Source organism: Acinonyx jubatus, chromosome A3, assembly GCF_027475565.1.
Source record: "Acinonyx jubatus isolate Ajub_Pintada_27869175 chromosome A3, VMU_Ajub_asm_v1.0, whole genome shotgun sequence".
NCBI classification, from domain to species: domain Eukaryota; kingdom Metazoa; phylum Chordata; class Mammalia; order Carnivora; family Felidae; genus Acinonyx; species Acinonyx jubatus.
The window spans coordinates 42,802,297-42,817,103 of NC_069388.1; the positions used below are offsets into that span (position 1 = coordinate 42,802,297).

The 14,807-nt window shown below is 42.2% G+C and overlaps 1 protein-coding gene across 2 annotated transcripts in view; it reads left to right on the top strand.

Moving 5' to 3' along the window:
* Positions 1 to 14,807, top strand: part of SEC23B (SEC23 homolog B, COPII coat complex component) — a 45,512-nt gene that overhangs the window by 19,825 nt on the left and 10,880 nt on the right. For both annotated transcript variants that reach the window (XM_015063252.3, XM_015063251.3), the window contains exons 12-17: positions 2,946 to 3,035; positions 3,942 to 4,048; positions 5,490 to 5,643; positions 9,270 to 9,347; positions 12,379 to 12,540; positions 13,883 to 13,969. In XM_015063252.3, coding sequence (XP_014918738.1) covers positions 2,946 to 3,035; positions 3,942 to 4,048; positions 5,490 to 5,643; positions 9,270 to 9,347; positions 12,379 to 12,540; positions 13,883 to 13,969 — 678 coding nt within the window. The remainder of the gene's footprint in view (positions 1 to 2,945; positions 3,036 to 3,941; positions 4,049 to 5,489; positions 5,644 to 9,269; positions 9,348 to 12,378; positions 12,541 to 13,882; positions 13,970 to 14,807) is intronic.

Here is a 14,807-nt window from a genome sequence, read left to right on the forward strand (position 1 = left end):
TTTTGCAATATTTGCTTTGTCTATCTGATTATTATCTATTGGCCGTATTTACTTTATCATACTTCTTCAGAACCTTTAAAAACAAGTTGCAGGTGTCATGACACTTAGTCTTTTTGGTGTGTATCTTCTAAAATTAAGGATGTTCTCCTACCATGACATATCAAACCTAAGATAAGGAAATGATAATTTGCTAATATCAGCTGTATTTAGTCGTATTCTTTCCCTAATTTTTCCCTAAATGCCCTTCATAGCTGTTTCTTCCACATGCTAACCAGTATTGCATCTAGCATTATGTATCCTTAGTCTTTTTAAATCTGGAAGGTCTTCTGTTCTTTGGGGTTTTTTGCTTGTTTTGTTTGATGACATCGATTTGTTGAAGATACAGTGCCAAGTGCCCATCTCTTCTGCAATAGAGTACCACACATTCTCAGTGTATTTGATTGTTTCCTTGTGGTGGCCGTGAACTGGTTTCTGTCCTCTCTGTATTTTCTGTAAAGTGAAAGTTAGATTAGTGATTTGATTCAGGTTAGACCATTTTGTCCACCACAGTTCCTGGGTAATCTTATACCTCATGCGTGTTTCTTCAAGAACCACTTCTGTCTGGTCTTCTGTGTTAGTGGTGCTGAGTTAGACAGTGTGGTGAAGGTGATGACTGCCCCACATCTTTCTGTTATAAGGGCACATTTCCTTTTAGTCGTTAGCAGTAAATCTGTTGAACGAGATTGTGGCAAAATGTGAATATCTTGCTTGCCAACAGCCTTTTACCTAATGGTTTTAACATCCATTGATTATCCTTACTTGAATCATTATGTTTCATTGGAGATTATCAAATGGTGATTTCCTGATTTTATCTTCATACTTACTCTGGTAAATGCAAGGTAAATGCTTACATACGGAATTTGTGTATTAGTGAGAAAATGTACTTCTGGGGCTCTGGAGGGTTTGTGGCCCACTCAGGCATTGGTGCTGATAGAAGAGGGAAGATTTTCTTTTTGTCTACCCATCTTGATTTCATTGGCTTGGGCCCTGCAAACAAGACTGGCAAAGGACAGGTTTCATAATAGAATAAATTAACGCACACATTACACGTAAACACATTGCATGTATGTACTCAGTAGGGAGTAAATCAAAGGGATGGTTAGAACTTGGGATTATGTGGTATCTTAACAAAAGAACAGTAAATCTGTAGAAAAGTGACAAGATACAGGAAAGGCACTTTGAGCCTCTAGGGCTGGCACAGTGTGGAAGGTAGATAGATGGAGGGAGCTAATGGAAGAGAAGGAGGGTTGGTCTTAGCATGTTTCTTGTATAGATTCGTCTTATGCCCTCTCTGGGCTGATAAGCATCTAGAGTTGTCTTTGATGATTGAGAATCATCCTGCCCTTAGTAGGTGGAGGGCAGAGAGTTTTCTTATGTCTGTTTTTTCAAACTACCTTCCGCTTAAAATAATCCTTATGTCAGAGTGGTGTATTTTGCAGTGGCATACTCTGAATCCCTTGAATTGAAACTTTTAAGTTTCACATATTAAAACTTGAGTTGTGGTATGGGAAGATTCAGGAGAAAGGATTAGCAAGCCAAGAAAGGGAGGCATGCAATCTTCTTTTGCTTCTTTGCCATATTCCCTCGGTGTGGCCCTTCACTTTCCAACAAATGTTCCCTGCTTCTATTAGAAAAGGCCACTAAAAGGGAAGGTGACATGGACAAATCCATCCATCTCACCAGCTTGCTTTGGAAATACTGATGAAACAGAGCCCTCTCTTCTCTCTACCTTAGAGCTGCTCTGTGATTTCACCTAAGAATGTTCCCTTCACCCTCTGACCGTCTCCTTCCTGAGATTGCTGGTTCTTTGGCCAGGTACAAAGGCTCCTGGCATAGCTTTGTAGAGGCCACAGTGGTATCAGCTCTACTTAACCTGACAGTGTACAATTTGGGTGCAGTGTACAATTCAGAGTCATACAAAAGAAATATGACCCTCTCAATGCATGCTCATGTTACTTCCTAAAAAGCACAGTATTCTGGGGGTGCCTGGGTGGCTCACATGGTTAAGTGTCCAACTCTTGATTTTGGCTCAGGTCATGAGGGATCAAGCCCCACATCAGGCTCTGTGCCAACAGCACAGAGCCTGCTTGGGATTCTCTCTCTTCCTCTCTCTCTGCCCCACTCCTGCTTGTTCTCTCTCTCTCATAAATAAACTTAAAAAACAACACTTGGCATCTACTATTCTGCATTTTGATGAAGTATGTTAAAACGTATAATATTTACTGAATGATAAGAATGTATGTTGCAGAATCTAGTGATCTTGGTTGACAATTCTAGGTATTTTTGACACCTGCAGCCTTTTCTTGTAGATGTCCTGCTTAAAACAGCAACACTCTTCACATTTCAGTAAACTTCATTTATCATTGGGAGTCCTTCAGCTAGTCAATAAAAAGCAGGCTTCATACCACTAAAATCTAAATTCTCTTACAAGGATTTATATGTAGTTTTTGCATAAAGGAACTGGATTCAAAATTAATAATTAATAGTTAATATCCTGTAACTATTTCTTGTTCTAATAATAATGGTGAAACTTTCAAGCTAACTTTCACGATAATTCTAACCGTGGCTTCTTTCAGCTAACTTCAGTGTTACATACTCTGTGTGTGTGTGTGTGTGTGTGTGTGTGTGTGTGTGTGTGTGTGTGTGTAGAGGGAGAAAGAGCTATCTTGGTGATATAATGGAAATTGGTCCAAGTTCTAATACAAAAAGCTTAATTTTAGAGGCCTGTAATAAATCTTAAACCTTATTCTGGCTTATAATTGTACTTTTTTTTAGTTAAATTTAAATTTTCATTTGGAATGAAATCTTTTAAGTAGCCTACCATTCTTAGAGTCAGTATTTTTCATCAGCAGTTAACCACAGGAGTAGCTTTTTGTTTTTATTTTTAATTCCTCTTCTTACCCCAGGAGCTTGGTGTTGGTGGCACGAGTCAGTGGAAAATCTGTGGCATGGATCCCACATCTACACTTGGCATCTACTTTGAAGTAGTCAATCAAGTGAGTTGGATTTCTTTATGAGTATTCATGTCTCTTGGTGTTGTGTTTTCTGGTTTATTGATTTATTTTTAAGTGTTTATTTATTTTGAGAGAGTATGTGGGGCAGGGAGGGGCAGAGAGAGAGGAATCCCAAACATGCTCTGCACTGTCAGCACAGAGCCCAGCACGGGGCTTGATCTCACCAACTGTGAGATCATGACCTAAGCTGTAATTGAGTTGGACACTTAGCTGACTGAGCCACCTAGGAATCCCTGTGTGTTCTGATTTATTACAGACTGGTGGCCTCTAGCTTCTTTCTCTGAAGACTGATGTTTCTTTGGGCTTGTGTTTGCCTGATGTCTGTCTGGCACGACCCTTTTTTTCCTTTCGGGGTTTGGTCAGAGTCAGACAGCAGATTGCTTTCATCACTTAAATTGTTGAACTGGCTTTTACCAGCCATCATAATGTTGGTGAATTTTTGAGTGTGTCAGTTTTTCCCCATTATTTTATTTAGAAAAATTCAAATGTACAGAAAAATGAAAAGAATTGCAGAGTGAATACCTGTACAATTACAGGTATCCTCACCTACCACTTAGATTCTATAGTTCTATAGTTTCCGTTTTACTTTATTTTACTTTGCTTTAAGACAAATTCCTGTCGTGTCTTTCATCCCTAAACACTTCAGCATGCATATCAGTAACTTGAGTTTAATATTTACTTGAATTTGGTTGGGTTTTTTTTTTTTTTTGAGGTAAAAGCTGTGTACAGTGACATGCCCAGATTTTAAATGTACCATTCAGAGTGCATCGAGAACCTTACTGTCACCACTGTGTTAGTTGTTTTAGGAAGAGCACAGTGGGCTCTGTGACCATGTGTGTTTGAGTCATGCCTGTAACAGTAACCAGGTGTGTGGCCTATCATCTGCAGCACAACGCCCCGATCCCCCAGGGAGGCAGAGGCGCCATCCAGTTTGTCACTCAGTATCAACACTCCAGCACCCAGCGGCGCATCCGCGTGACCACCATTGCCCGAAAGTGAGCATCCCGGTTTCCTTTCTGTGGAACCACCAGTGCTTTTCTTTTGAAGAGATCATTTAACATCTGTTAGTTTATCTTAATAGTTCCATTGAATGGTTCTCACCAGTCTCACAGACTCATTTGATTAGAGAAGGAGGAGGAGGAAGAGATATTGCGGACTAACCTAGTTAGGCCTGCAGACACTTGCCTAGAAGAATCCTCTTTCAGTAGGAATAAATTAATTAAAAATTAATTTTCATTACCACCAGATAAGTGACCCGTAAATACATCCTCCTTGTAAAAGATTCAAGCAGCTCATAATTGTATAAAGAATGGGTCTTTGCCCACTCTCCCCAGAGGTGAAATGCTATTACTACACCGGTATTTATCTTCACAGTCCCGTTTCTGTGCAGTTGTGTCGTATGTGTGTATTATATGCACAGATGGCTTCTTATATTAGTATACTTACAAACTTTTCTCAATAATGTATCAAGGACGTCTTCCACGTCAACACATATGAGCTCCTCACTGGTTGTAATGGCTGCACAGCATTGCATGGTTTGAATGGGATGTACCACTCCTCTCTTCAAGGAATTTCAGGTCCTACCTTCCTTCCAACAGTGCTGCATTCATGGGTTTAGGTCTTTGTGTATATGAGTATTTCTTTCCAGCCCCTTCATAGAAGTAGAATTTTGTATCCTGTAAAACTGTCCTAAGAAGTTAATTTGTATTCTCCCTAATACTGTAAGGAGAGTCTTGTCTTCTCATTAATAATTAATATTATTGATCTCTAACATGCTAATATAGAGCAGTTTGCCACTTTTATATGTATTTTAAAATACATATTTATTAATTTTTCACATGTTTGTTAATGGGTTGAGCACTTTTGATGTTTATTGGCCATATATATTTCTTCTGTGATAGCCTTTGCGCATTTTGTAAAACCTGTTTCTTTTTCTTGTTCATTAATTTACAGGGACTCTATGTATTCTGGATATGATTATTGTTTGTTGTTCATATCTGTTCCTGGTCTGTCTATTGTCTTTCAGTTTTGTTCATAATGTCTTTATTTGTTTAGAAAACTTTTGTATACATGCTAATTCTTTCTACTATGGGTATGATGCTGGAAAGTCATCTTGTATATTTGTAAACATATAGATTTTTGCAAGATTGACCTAGAGTAAGGAATTGGAGTCTTAGGCACCTTTTGGGTATCTACTTCCATGATAACTTATGGCACATTGAGAAGTTCTCCGTAATTTTTCCTCTGCACTTACATCCTTCAGAGATCACATGAGGGCAAATGAGAATGTATGTAAAACTCCTGTGATTCCTTACTGAGTTCTAATCTATGTTGCCTTAGATGAAGTAACAGGACTTAGGTTTCTTTATCTTAATGGAAAGCTGGCTTTCTGGTCTCTCCTGAATATAAGCATGGCGCTAATTCTGGAATTGTCAGTTGGGCAGATGCACAAAGCCAGCTCAGGCACATAGAAGCAGCATTTGACCAGGAGGCTGCAGCAGTCTTGATGGCTCGGCTGGGGGTGTTCCGTGCAGAGTCAGAGGAAGGGCCTGATGTGCTCCGGTGGCTAGACCGACAGCTCATTCGACTGGTAAGTTGGGCACCGTGGCACCAGGTTCAGTCTTAGTCTCTGCTCTACATTGAGAAAAGAAAGCTGATGCTTAAGCCTGTCATTTCATACAGTTAGTCAACAAGAATTTTCTGTTGCTTACCTTAAGCCAAACACATTTACAAGTACCTTTTCCCCTCAAGGGCTTACATTATAGTTGGGAAGGAATGCATGCACAGGACATTTGGCGAAAGATGCAGATCTGTGTACCCAAAGAGTTGATTTAGATGAGTCCCTGTGGAAGCTGTGGTTCTATTTTTTCCCTCCAGGTGTGGGTGATGTTTTTCAGCAGTAGGTGTCTGTGGCCCATTGAATGTAGAGATGCCTCATGTGTTGTTCTGGGTCTAATCAGGATAAATCACACAGTAATTTAAGCAGGGAAAGTTTTACTTAAAAATTACTGTCACAGGGCACCTGGGTAGCTCAGTCAGTTGAGTGTCCAATCCTTGATTTTGGCTGAGGTCATGATCTCAGGGTTGTGAGACTGATTCCCACATCGGGCTCCACACAGCACATGGAGCCTGTTTGAGAGTCTCTGTCTCCCTCTCTCTCTGCCCTTCCCCTGCTCATGCATATGCACACTCACTCTCTGTCTTTAAAAAAAAAAAAAAAAAAAAAAGATTGGGGCACCTGGGTGGCTCAGTTTGTTAAGTGATATACTCTTGATTTCAGCTCAGGTCATGATCTCATGGTTCATGGGTTCAAGCCCCACATCGGGCTCTTTGCTGACAGCGCAGAGCCTGCTTGGGATTCTCTCTCTTCCTCTCTCTCTGCCCCTCCCCTGCTCTCTCTCTCTCTCTCTCTTTCTCTCTCTCTCTCTCAAAATAAGTAAATGAAACTTAAATGAGTTTCATTGATGAGCAAACAATATAAGAAAATTTAAAAAAGACTCACGACAGAGGCTTTGAATAATGAGGGATTGGCTAGTAGTAAGAAGCAAAGAGAAGTCTAAAGAATATAGGAGGAGCAAATGTGTAGCAGCCATTACTTCTAGGCTCAGGTAGATCCCCCAAGGAAGGACCCTCTACTTCCCAGGGCTGATCTAGGTGGGAGGGCACAGCCTTGGCTCACTGAGTCTCTTGGCAAGGAAGTTGCCCTAGTGTCAAGGCAGAGGACCTTGACAGAAATTCACCCTCTGGAATTGGATGATGAAAGTCTACCCTTGGGGTGCCAAGGAAAACTCTTCATAAGGAAGTGTCTCATCAGAGGCACACAGGGTATACAGAGGTAGCTGCTGGCTCCAGGAGCTCAGCACTGGGGAAGCCACAGGCACTCCTGCTGAGTGAGCATCCTGGAACCCTGAAACATCCTTGCCTCCAGCACACTCTACTGACAGCTTAACATCATGACAACTGGCACAGGAAAAATATTCAAAGGGCCCAAGCCCTTTTCACAACAGGCAAGAGTAAATTTGGAGCTACAAAGCAGTAAATCGGTAATTGACATAGGCTTACTGTTATGGAAATTCACAGCACGGATTCATGATCAAACACCTATTTAACTTTATTCAGGTGTGTGTGTGCCCTTGCTGTCCCATGGAACCATTTTTTCAGGGAATGTCAACATTTGAAACAATTTGAAAATTGAGCAGAAGGTCCGGGTAGTTGGCAAAGTGAGCCTTGGGGAAAGGGGAAAGTGAGCTTTGAATCAGGTTTTCTTAAAACGAGCAGGGTAACAGATGAGAAGTCAGGGCCAAGCATGGACAAGGCTGTGGGACATAGCTGTGCATTTCAGCTTTTGCTGGGGATCTGGAGAGACCTCATGAGGCCAGGTTGTACGATGGGGAAAAGCAGTGAAGGTGCTGCTTAATTGTAGAATGCTTCATTTTATTTATGATTTTTTTTTAATATATATTTTTTTACTTTAGAGAGTGAGCAGGGGAGAGGAGCAAAGGGGGAAAGAGAGAGAGAGAGAGAATATCTTAAGCAGGCTCCACGCTTAGCACAGAGCCCATTGCAGGGCTTGATCTCACAATCCTGGGATTGCGACCTGAGCCAAAATCGAGAGTTGGACGCTCAACCAACTGAGCTACCCAGGCACCTCTATGAGTTTATTTTAATTTTTATTATTGAAGTGTGGTTGACATACAATGTAACTTTGGGTTCAGGTGCACTACATAGTGATTCAACAATTCTGTTGGATGCCTTGATTTTAAAGTGAAGTCACTGCCTTAATATTGTGGGTAGATTCCTAAGCAGGGGAGTGCCGTGAGCATGATGCTTGTGTTTACATCTACCATTACCATATGAGATAAACTACAGGGTGAAAGGCTGCTGTTACGGAGACCAGTGGAGGATTCTGGAGGTTCAAGGGAGCTGAGACTAGGGTGTGGTAGGACAGTCAGAGGGTAGGGAATGTTTGGCATCAGGATGTATGTCGAAAGAAAAATTGATAAAATATGGTCACACTGTTTATGGAATCAAAAACCAAAAAATCGACATTGACTTAGGTTTCAAGTGTGGGTGACTGTAAGGATGAGGGAGGGGTAGAAGGGGTGGAAAAAAATTTTTTTAATGTTTATATTTATTTTTGAGATAGAGACAGCACTAGCAGAGAGGGGCAGAGAGAGAGAGAGGGAGACACAGAATCTGAAGCAGGCTCTAGGCTCTGAGCTGTCAGTAGAGATCATGACCTGAGCCAAAGTCAGACACTCAACTGACTGAGCCACCCAAGCGCCCCCCCAAATTTTTTTTAGTGTACTAAATAGTTCAATTGATTTTACGCATGAACTTGTGAAAATATGTCCGAGGGAAGCCATCCTGCATTTGGGTGCCGCTAACAGGCAGCACTAAATGTGGGGGTGGATTTAGATGACATCAGTCTGTTACTTATAGCTGAAGTAGTGAGGATGGGAGCAAGGGCCAAGGACTAGCCTCCAAGGAACCCACAGTTAGGAGGTAGGGAGATGAGGGGCCATGGAACAAGCCAGAGAAGGATCAGTTGGGGAGAATGAGAAATAAGAAAGTGCTGTGTTAGCAACTGGAGGAGAATTTCACGAGGTTTGGGGGAGCCACTTGGCCTGTGCTACTGGGGAGTCCAGGAAGGTGAGAGCCGTACAAGGTCATCAGACTTGGTAGGAGAGGTAACTGTCAGAGATAATCTTTCCTTCATTGGCGGAAGATCTAGTTCTCTAGTGGCCAGAAGAGAGGTGCAAAACAAAGAGGAAATAAAGGCTGGAAGAGAAAATATTGTTCAGAAATTTGCCTTTGAAAAGAGGAAGAAAATTGAGGTGTAGAGTGATGCAACATCAAAGCTTATCTATTATTGCCAGTTTTTGGTGCACTTTGGGTTTTTTCCTATGGGAGAGGGCCTGAGAGAGTGCCTCGAGCCTCTGACCAATCTGGGTGATCCTCTAGCAGCATTGCTTGGGAGCCCCGGGAGCTGGTGAGAAATGCAGGGTGTCTCCACATCTGCAGAATCAGAATCTGTGTTTAACAACACCCTGTTGCTGGGTTGGCCCGACCATGCTTGGGAAGTGCTGGTCTGGGACTCTAAGTCAGAATTGAAATTGGAACATAGCTGTCCTACTGCAGGCATTTTTCCAGGTGACACTAACTTGGCTTTTCTCTCTCTCTCTTTTTTTCCCTTTTGCTGTTCCCTTTCAACAGTGTCAGAAATTTGGACAGTATAACAAAGAAGACCCCACTTCTTTTAGGTTATCAGATTCCTTCTCTCTGTATCCTCAGGTGAGTAATAGGTGTTTTTTAAGTAACTGTAGAAGAATAAATTGTGATCGAAATAAAATGCGCTGCAAAAAAAATTTTTTTTTTACTCAGGCTCCGCACTGAGATTCTCTTTCTCTCTCCTCCAGTTGTGTGTGTGCTTGCTCACTCGCTCTCTCTCTCTCTCTCTCTCTCTCAAAAAAAATTTTTTTTTGGAAATAAGAAGACTCACTGCTCTCAGGCTAAAGTGAAGACTCGGTGTGTTTTGAGACTGTGTCTATAGGTGATGAAGGTTATTCTGTTCAGTTCTCTGTGTCTGTGTGAGACCGTGTCTCAACCCTATGGAAGACAAGATGACATATGCAGGAAGAAGAGATGTATGTAAACCTCCATGAAAAGGCAAAACAGGGTCGTTGCTGAAGGCCACAACAAAACCTTTTAATTTGAAACAGTGCTGGGTAGACAGCTTTCTCAGCAGCAAATCAAGAAAATGCAGCACATGTGAAGACGAGTATAACAAAATGGGACCAGAAATAATGACAAATATTTAATGATAAGTCTGTAGTGACTCCGCTACGTCATACCTGGGAAACAGCAGTAATAACAGCTCCTGTAAATAACTGCACTGTGCCCGAACCAGGCACTTGGGAGCCGTTGGACAGGGAAAGGAGGGAGAGAAGTGGGCAGAGCTCGAAGCCGCTGTCAGGGATCTGTGTATTTACCCTTTCTGAACCCCCATCCTCATCTGTAAATGAGGAAACTAGAGCTTGGCCCTGTAGGTGCTGTGAGGATGCTAGGCTGAGGTGGATGGAGTGTTGACCTCAGGGCCAGGTGCTCGCTAAGTGCTTGTTGGTGGGTGTGAGCCCGCTCCACAGCTGGGGCCCAGGACTCTCAGGTGGCCTCTTTGCAGTGCAGCTTTCCCTGAACCAGAAGCAATCCCAACCCTTCCCTTCCCTTCCCCTCCCTTCCTTCCTCTCCCCTCCCCTCCCCTCCCCTCCCCTCCCTCCCCTCCCCTCCCCTCCCCTCCCCTCCCTCCCCTCCCCTCCCCTCCCCTCCCCTCCCCTCCCTCCCCTCCCCTCCCCTCCCCTTCACTCTCCTTCCTTTCCCTCCCATCCCCTTCCCTCCCTTCCTTCCCCTCCTCTCCCCCACCCTCCCCTCCTTCCCCTCCTCCCCTCCCCTCCCCTCCCCTCCCCTCCCCTTCCCTCCCCTCCCCTTCCTTTCCCTCCCCTCCCCTCCCCCTCCCTCCCCTCCTTCCCCTCCCCTCCCCTTCCATCATTTTCTTAAGAATTAGTAGAGAGTAGAAAACTTCCATTTTTTAATAAATTTGTGAGCACTTACATATGCACATAGGTGTTATTCTTTCAATTACTCAATTTGGAAAGTGGTCACAGGTTTCAGTTGTGAACTTGTATAGCTTGGACTCTCAGGATTAGAAGGGAACCTTAGAGATCACTTCACTTGACCCCCGGCCCAGGGCAGGGCTCCGTGGTCCCTAACATGTGGGCCTCTGCCCTGTGCTGGAACAGCTGAGGCTGTACAGTGTTGTGGAAGGAGCCCTGGACCTGCCAGAGTCAGAGTGGAGTTCTGGCACTGGTTCTGCTGCTGCCGATTCTGGGTGAGGTCCTGAACCCCCTCCTCAGAAGGATGTTGATATCCTCCTCAGAAGGAAGGAGTGGGTCTGGAGAAGTGGTTTGCAATCTCTTTGAAGCCGTGGAATCCTTTTCTCGAGAGGACCCCCTTAAAAGACAGCACGTAAAGCAGATAGACTTGCAGGTGCTTTGGTTGTGCCCACGCACCACCCTCACCCACTGGGTGCTGCCACAGCACCCTCCACCACCCCCCCAACCCGCACCCTAAGGATCTGCTAGGACTGAAGAGCACAGTTTGAAAAGCACTGAATGAGGTGGTTTCCAAGATTCCTCCAGTTGTGGCATCTAGGTTAGAAGTCAAGCCCAGTCTTTGGAACCCGATGCCTGGAATAGAGTGGCTCTGCCCCTCAGTGCGAGTGGCCATGGGCAAGTTGCCTATCCCATAGTTTGCTCACCTGTAAACTAGGGAAGGTAAGAGAACCTACTTCGTGGGCTTATTGGAAAGATGAAATCATTTTTGTCAGCTGCTTTGTGCCTTGCACATGAGATACATTGAATATCAGCCATGATTATTAGGAATCTATGATTCAATATTTGGAATTTCAGGAAACTTTATACTTCTCAGTGTAGCTTGTTCTGGCACCTCTTTAGATTGAGCTAAAAGTCTGCCGTCCACCTTCTGATCCTCATGGTAAAGAGCGTAACTCTCCAGCCTCATCTCTTGTCCTTCCCTCTCTCTTATCCTTCCCTCTCCTACACCCCTCACTCCATCCTGAGTCCTGAGCTCTCCACCTACTTAACTGCTGCTGCAGCTGGAGTCCCCTTCCTCTGGCCTCCTCATGCACGACTTTCAGACCCCAGTGGCTTGGGAAACCTGCTGCCCCTCCATTCCCACCCCATCCTACTAGTACTTTCTTGTATTGTGCTCACAACTTTTGACTGTGGCTTCCCTGAGTGTGCCTTTTCCCCACTGCACTGTGGCCTCTCTAGACGTTCTGTCTGCAACCTGGCCCAGTGACTTCAGAAATAAATGCTGCTTTGCCTTTTCCTTTACATGTGGAAGCGTTGGCATGCCCACAGGGTCCCTCCCCCTTTCTCAAGAATAATGTTTATTTCTAATTGAGGTAAAAAACACGTAACATAAAATATACCATCTTAACAATTTTTAAGTGTGTAGTTCAGTAGTTTCAAGTATATTCACGTTGTTATGCAACAGATTTCCAGAACTTTTTTATCCTGCAAAACTGAAACTCTGTACTTATTAAACAGATTCCCATTTCCCTGTTCCCCCAATCCTTGGTAATACCATGTACTTTCTGTTCACATGAACCCAGAAGCCTTGTCTTAAAGTCTGGCTTTTCTTTCAGAGATCGAAGGCAAGTCCACTATCTGGGGTTTCTAAGAAAGTTACAGCTGTATGCATTTACCTTTTTTTTTTTTTTTTTTTTTTTTTTTGGTAAATGCAGTTCATGTTCCATCTTAGAAGATCTCCATTTCTCCAAGTGTTTAACAACAGTCCTGATGAGTCATCATATTACAGACACCATTTTGCCCGACAGGACCTAACTCAGTCCCTCATCATGATCCAGCCCATTCTGTACTCCTACTCGTTCCACGGGCCACCAGAGGTGAGGTTTTACGTGAATGCTTTTCTCAGAGTTGGAATCACCTAGTATGGGTTGTTTCTTTTCTAGCACGTTTACTCTTAGAACAAAGCTATAAAAAAAGAAAACTTTGAGTCTTAGTAGTAATTTAACAGTATTTCTGAGTATTAAAAAATACACATAGAAAAAAGTCACAGGGCATACAAAGAAAGCTATTATCTGTGGAAGGCAGGATTACATGTTAAAAAAAAATACGTAGGTACTTTTTTTCCAATGTGTTCATATACTTTGACCCAGTAAATCTATGTCTTGTGCCTGAAGGAAATCCTTCTAAGTACAGAAAAAGCTTTGTTCAAAGAAATAGTAAAATGAACTGTTATGATAGATTAGAAAACAATCCACGTGTTTAATAGTAGGAAAATAAGTAATCTAAGAAATGTTTACAAAGTTTATGTAATGTGATAAAATATTAAAGTGTTACATGAAGGGGCTCCTGGCTAGCTCAGTCAGTAGAAAATGTGACCCTTTATCTCAAGGTCGTGAATTTGAGCTCTGTGTTGGGCATAGAAATTATTTAAAAATGTAAAAAAAGGGGGAAAAAAACAAAAAAATACAAGTATCACATTTAATAATTTAAAAAAGGGTGGGCATCAGACTGGCTCAGTCAGAAGAGCATCTGACTCTTAATCTCGAGGTCGTGAGTTCAAGCCTCTTATTGGGTTTAGAGGCTACTAGAAGATATATGTTAAAGAAAAAAAACTTAAAAACAAATGTTACATGAAAAAATAGAAACTTTTATAAATTATATTTTTCAGCATACGAAAATTAAATAATGTGAAAATAAATTACAAACGCTTGTTGTACTTGAGTACAAATTTTCTAATTTTCCTTAATGAGTATGTTACTTTTATTCCTGAAATAGAAATCATAATAAAGTGTATTTTGTAGTAAACTTTTAAAACTTGTATTAAAAGCTGTTTTTTTTTCATATAGGCAATCACTGTTCTCAGTCATCTACAGCAGTAGATTTGAGAGACTATGTCTCTGATGTGTTTCTGACACAAAACTGAGAATGTTTGGAATTAATTCTGGTTGCTGGAGCAAAAGATGTTCTTAATCTCTCTTCCCAGTTGATGAGGGATTATTTGGAGCCTGTTTCTTCTACAAAATTGATACTTGGAATTGCTGAGTCAGGGAGCAGAAAGGAGTTTCCTTAAAGATGAGAAAAAACGGGGAGAGTCACCCTGCCAGGTGCCATTTGTAAGCAGCCTTGTAGCTGTGAAATGGACACCCCAGGTGTGGGGTTGGAGTGGTTGCCATGTGGGAACAGGGAAGACCAACGCTGTCCCTCTCCCTTTTTCTTCAGCCAGTACTCTTGGACAGCAGCAGCATTCTAGCTGACAGAATTTTGCTGATGGATACTTTCTTCCAAATCGTCATTTACCTTGGTGAGGTAAGAAGATGTTAATTTCTTTCCTTACTATTGTTTTGGCTTTCTTTTTATTAATTTAGGTTTCAGTGACATTTGAAATAATTCAGGCTTAAAAGACCCACTGTTTATTATAATGAGTATAGCAGTTTTCATTCTATTGAATAAAATATTTCTTCAAGTCCCTGAGGGGTATTTGTATGTTTGGTAATTTTTAATTTTATTTGCTCTAAGTAAATCTCAGGTGGTCCTTTTAAATCACTATAACTTACTGCTTTTTGAGTTGTCAGGCAAGGTCACTTTACTTTTCCTCAGTCAGCTTTTCACTCACACTGCTATCCTTTCGGAGTTATGTTAGAGTCACTAATGAACAATAAGTTTGGGACCAAAGTTTTTCTTTGATGAAATAACACTGGGGGCAGCTGACAGGCTCAGTGGGTAGAGCATGCGTCTCTTGATCTTGGGGTTGCGAGTTTGAGCCCCAAATTGTGTGTGGAGATTACTTAAAATCTTTAAAAAAAAAAAGTGGCATGCTGATCCTTCCACTGGGTCTGTGGAGCCCAAGGATGACTGTAGATGGCTTTCAGGGGAGTCTCTTTCTTTCTCAACGGGATTTCCTGAGAAAATGAATGGCTCCTCTGAAGAAAATCCTTTCACCGAGCATTATGTTCATTGACATATTTTTTTCCTTCTACTGTCCATTCTTTACCTTCAATAAATTGTTTTGGTGTTTGACATGACTTCCTAGTGTCTTTACATTAGATGTGATTTCAGATGTCCTGCAGTTATACGTTGTGTTTCAGAATTCCTGTAGTAACTTCAATGATTAGTTTCTTGATTTTAATATGCATACTTTTATGGT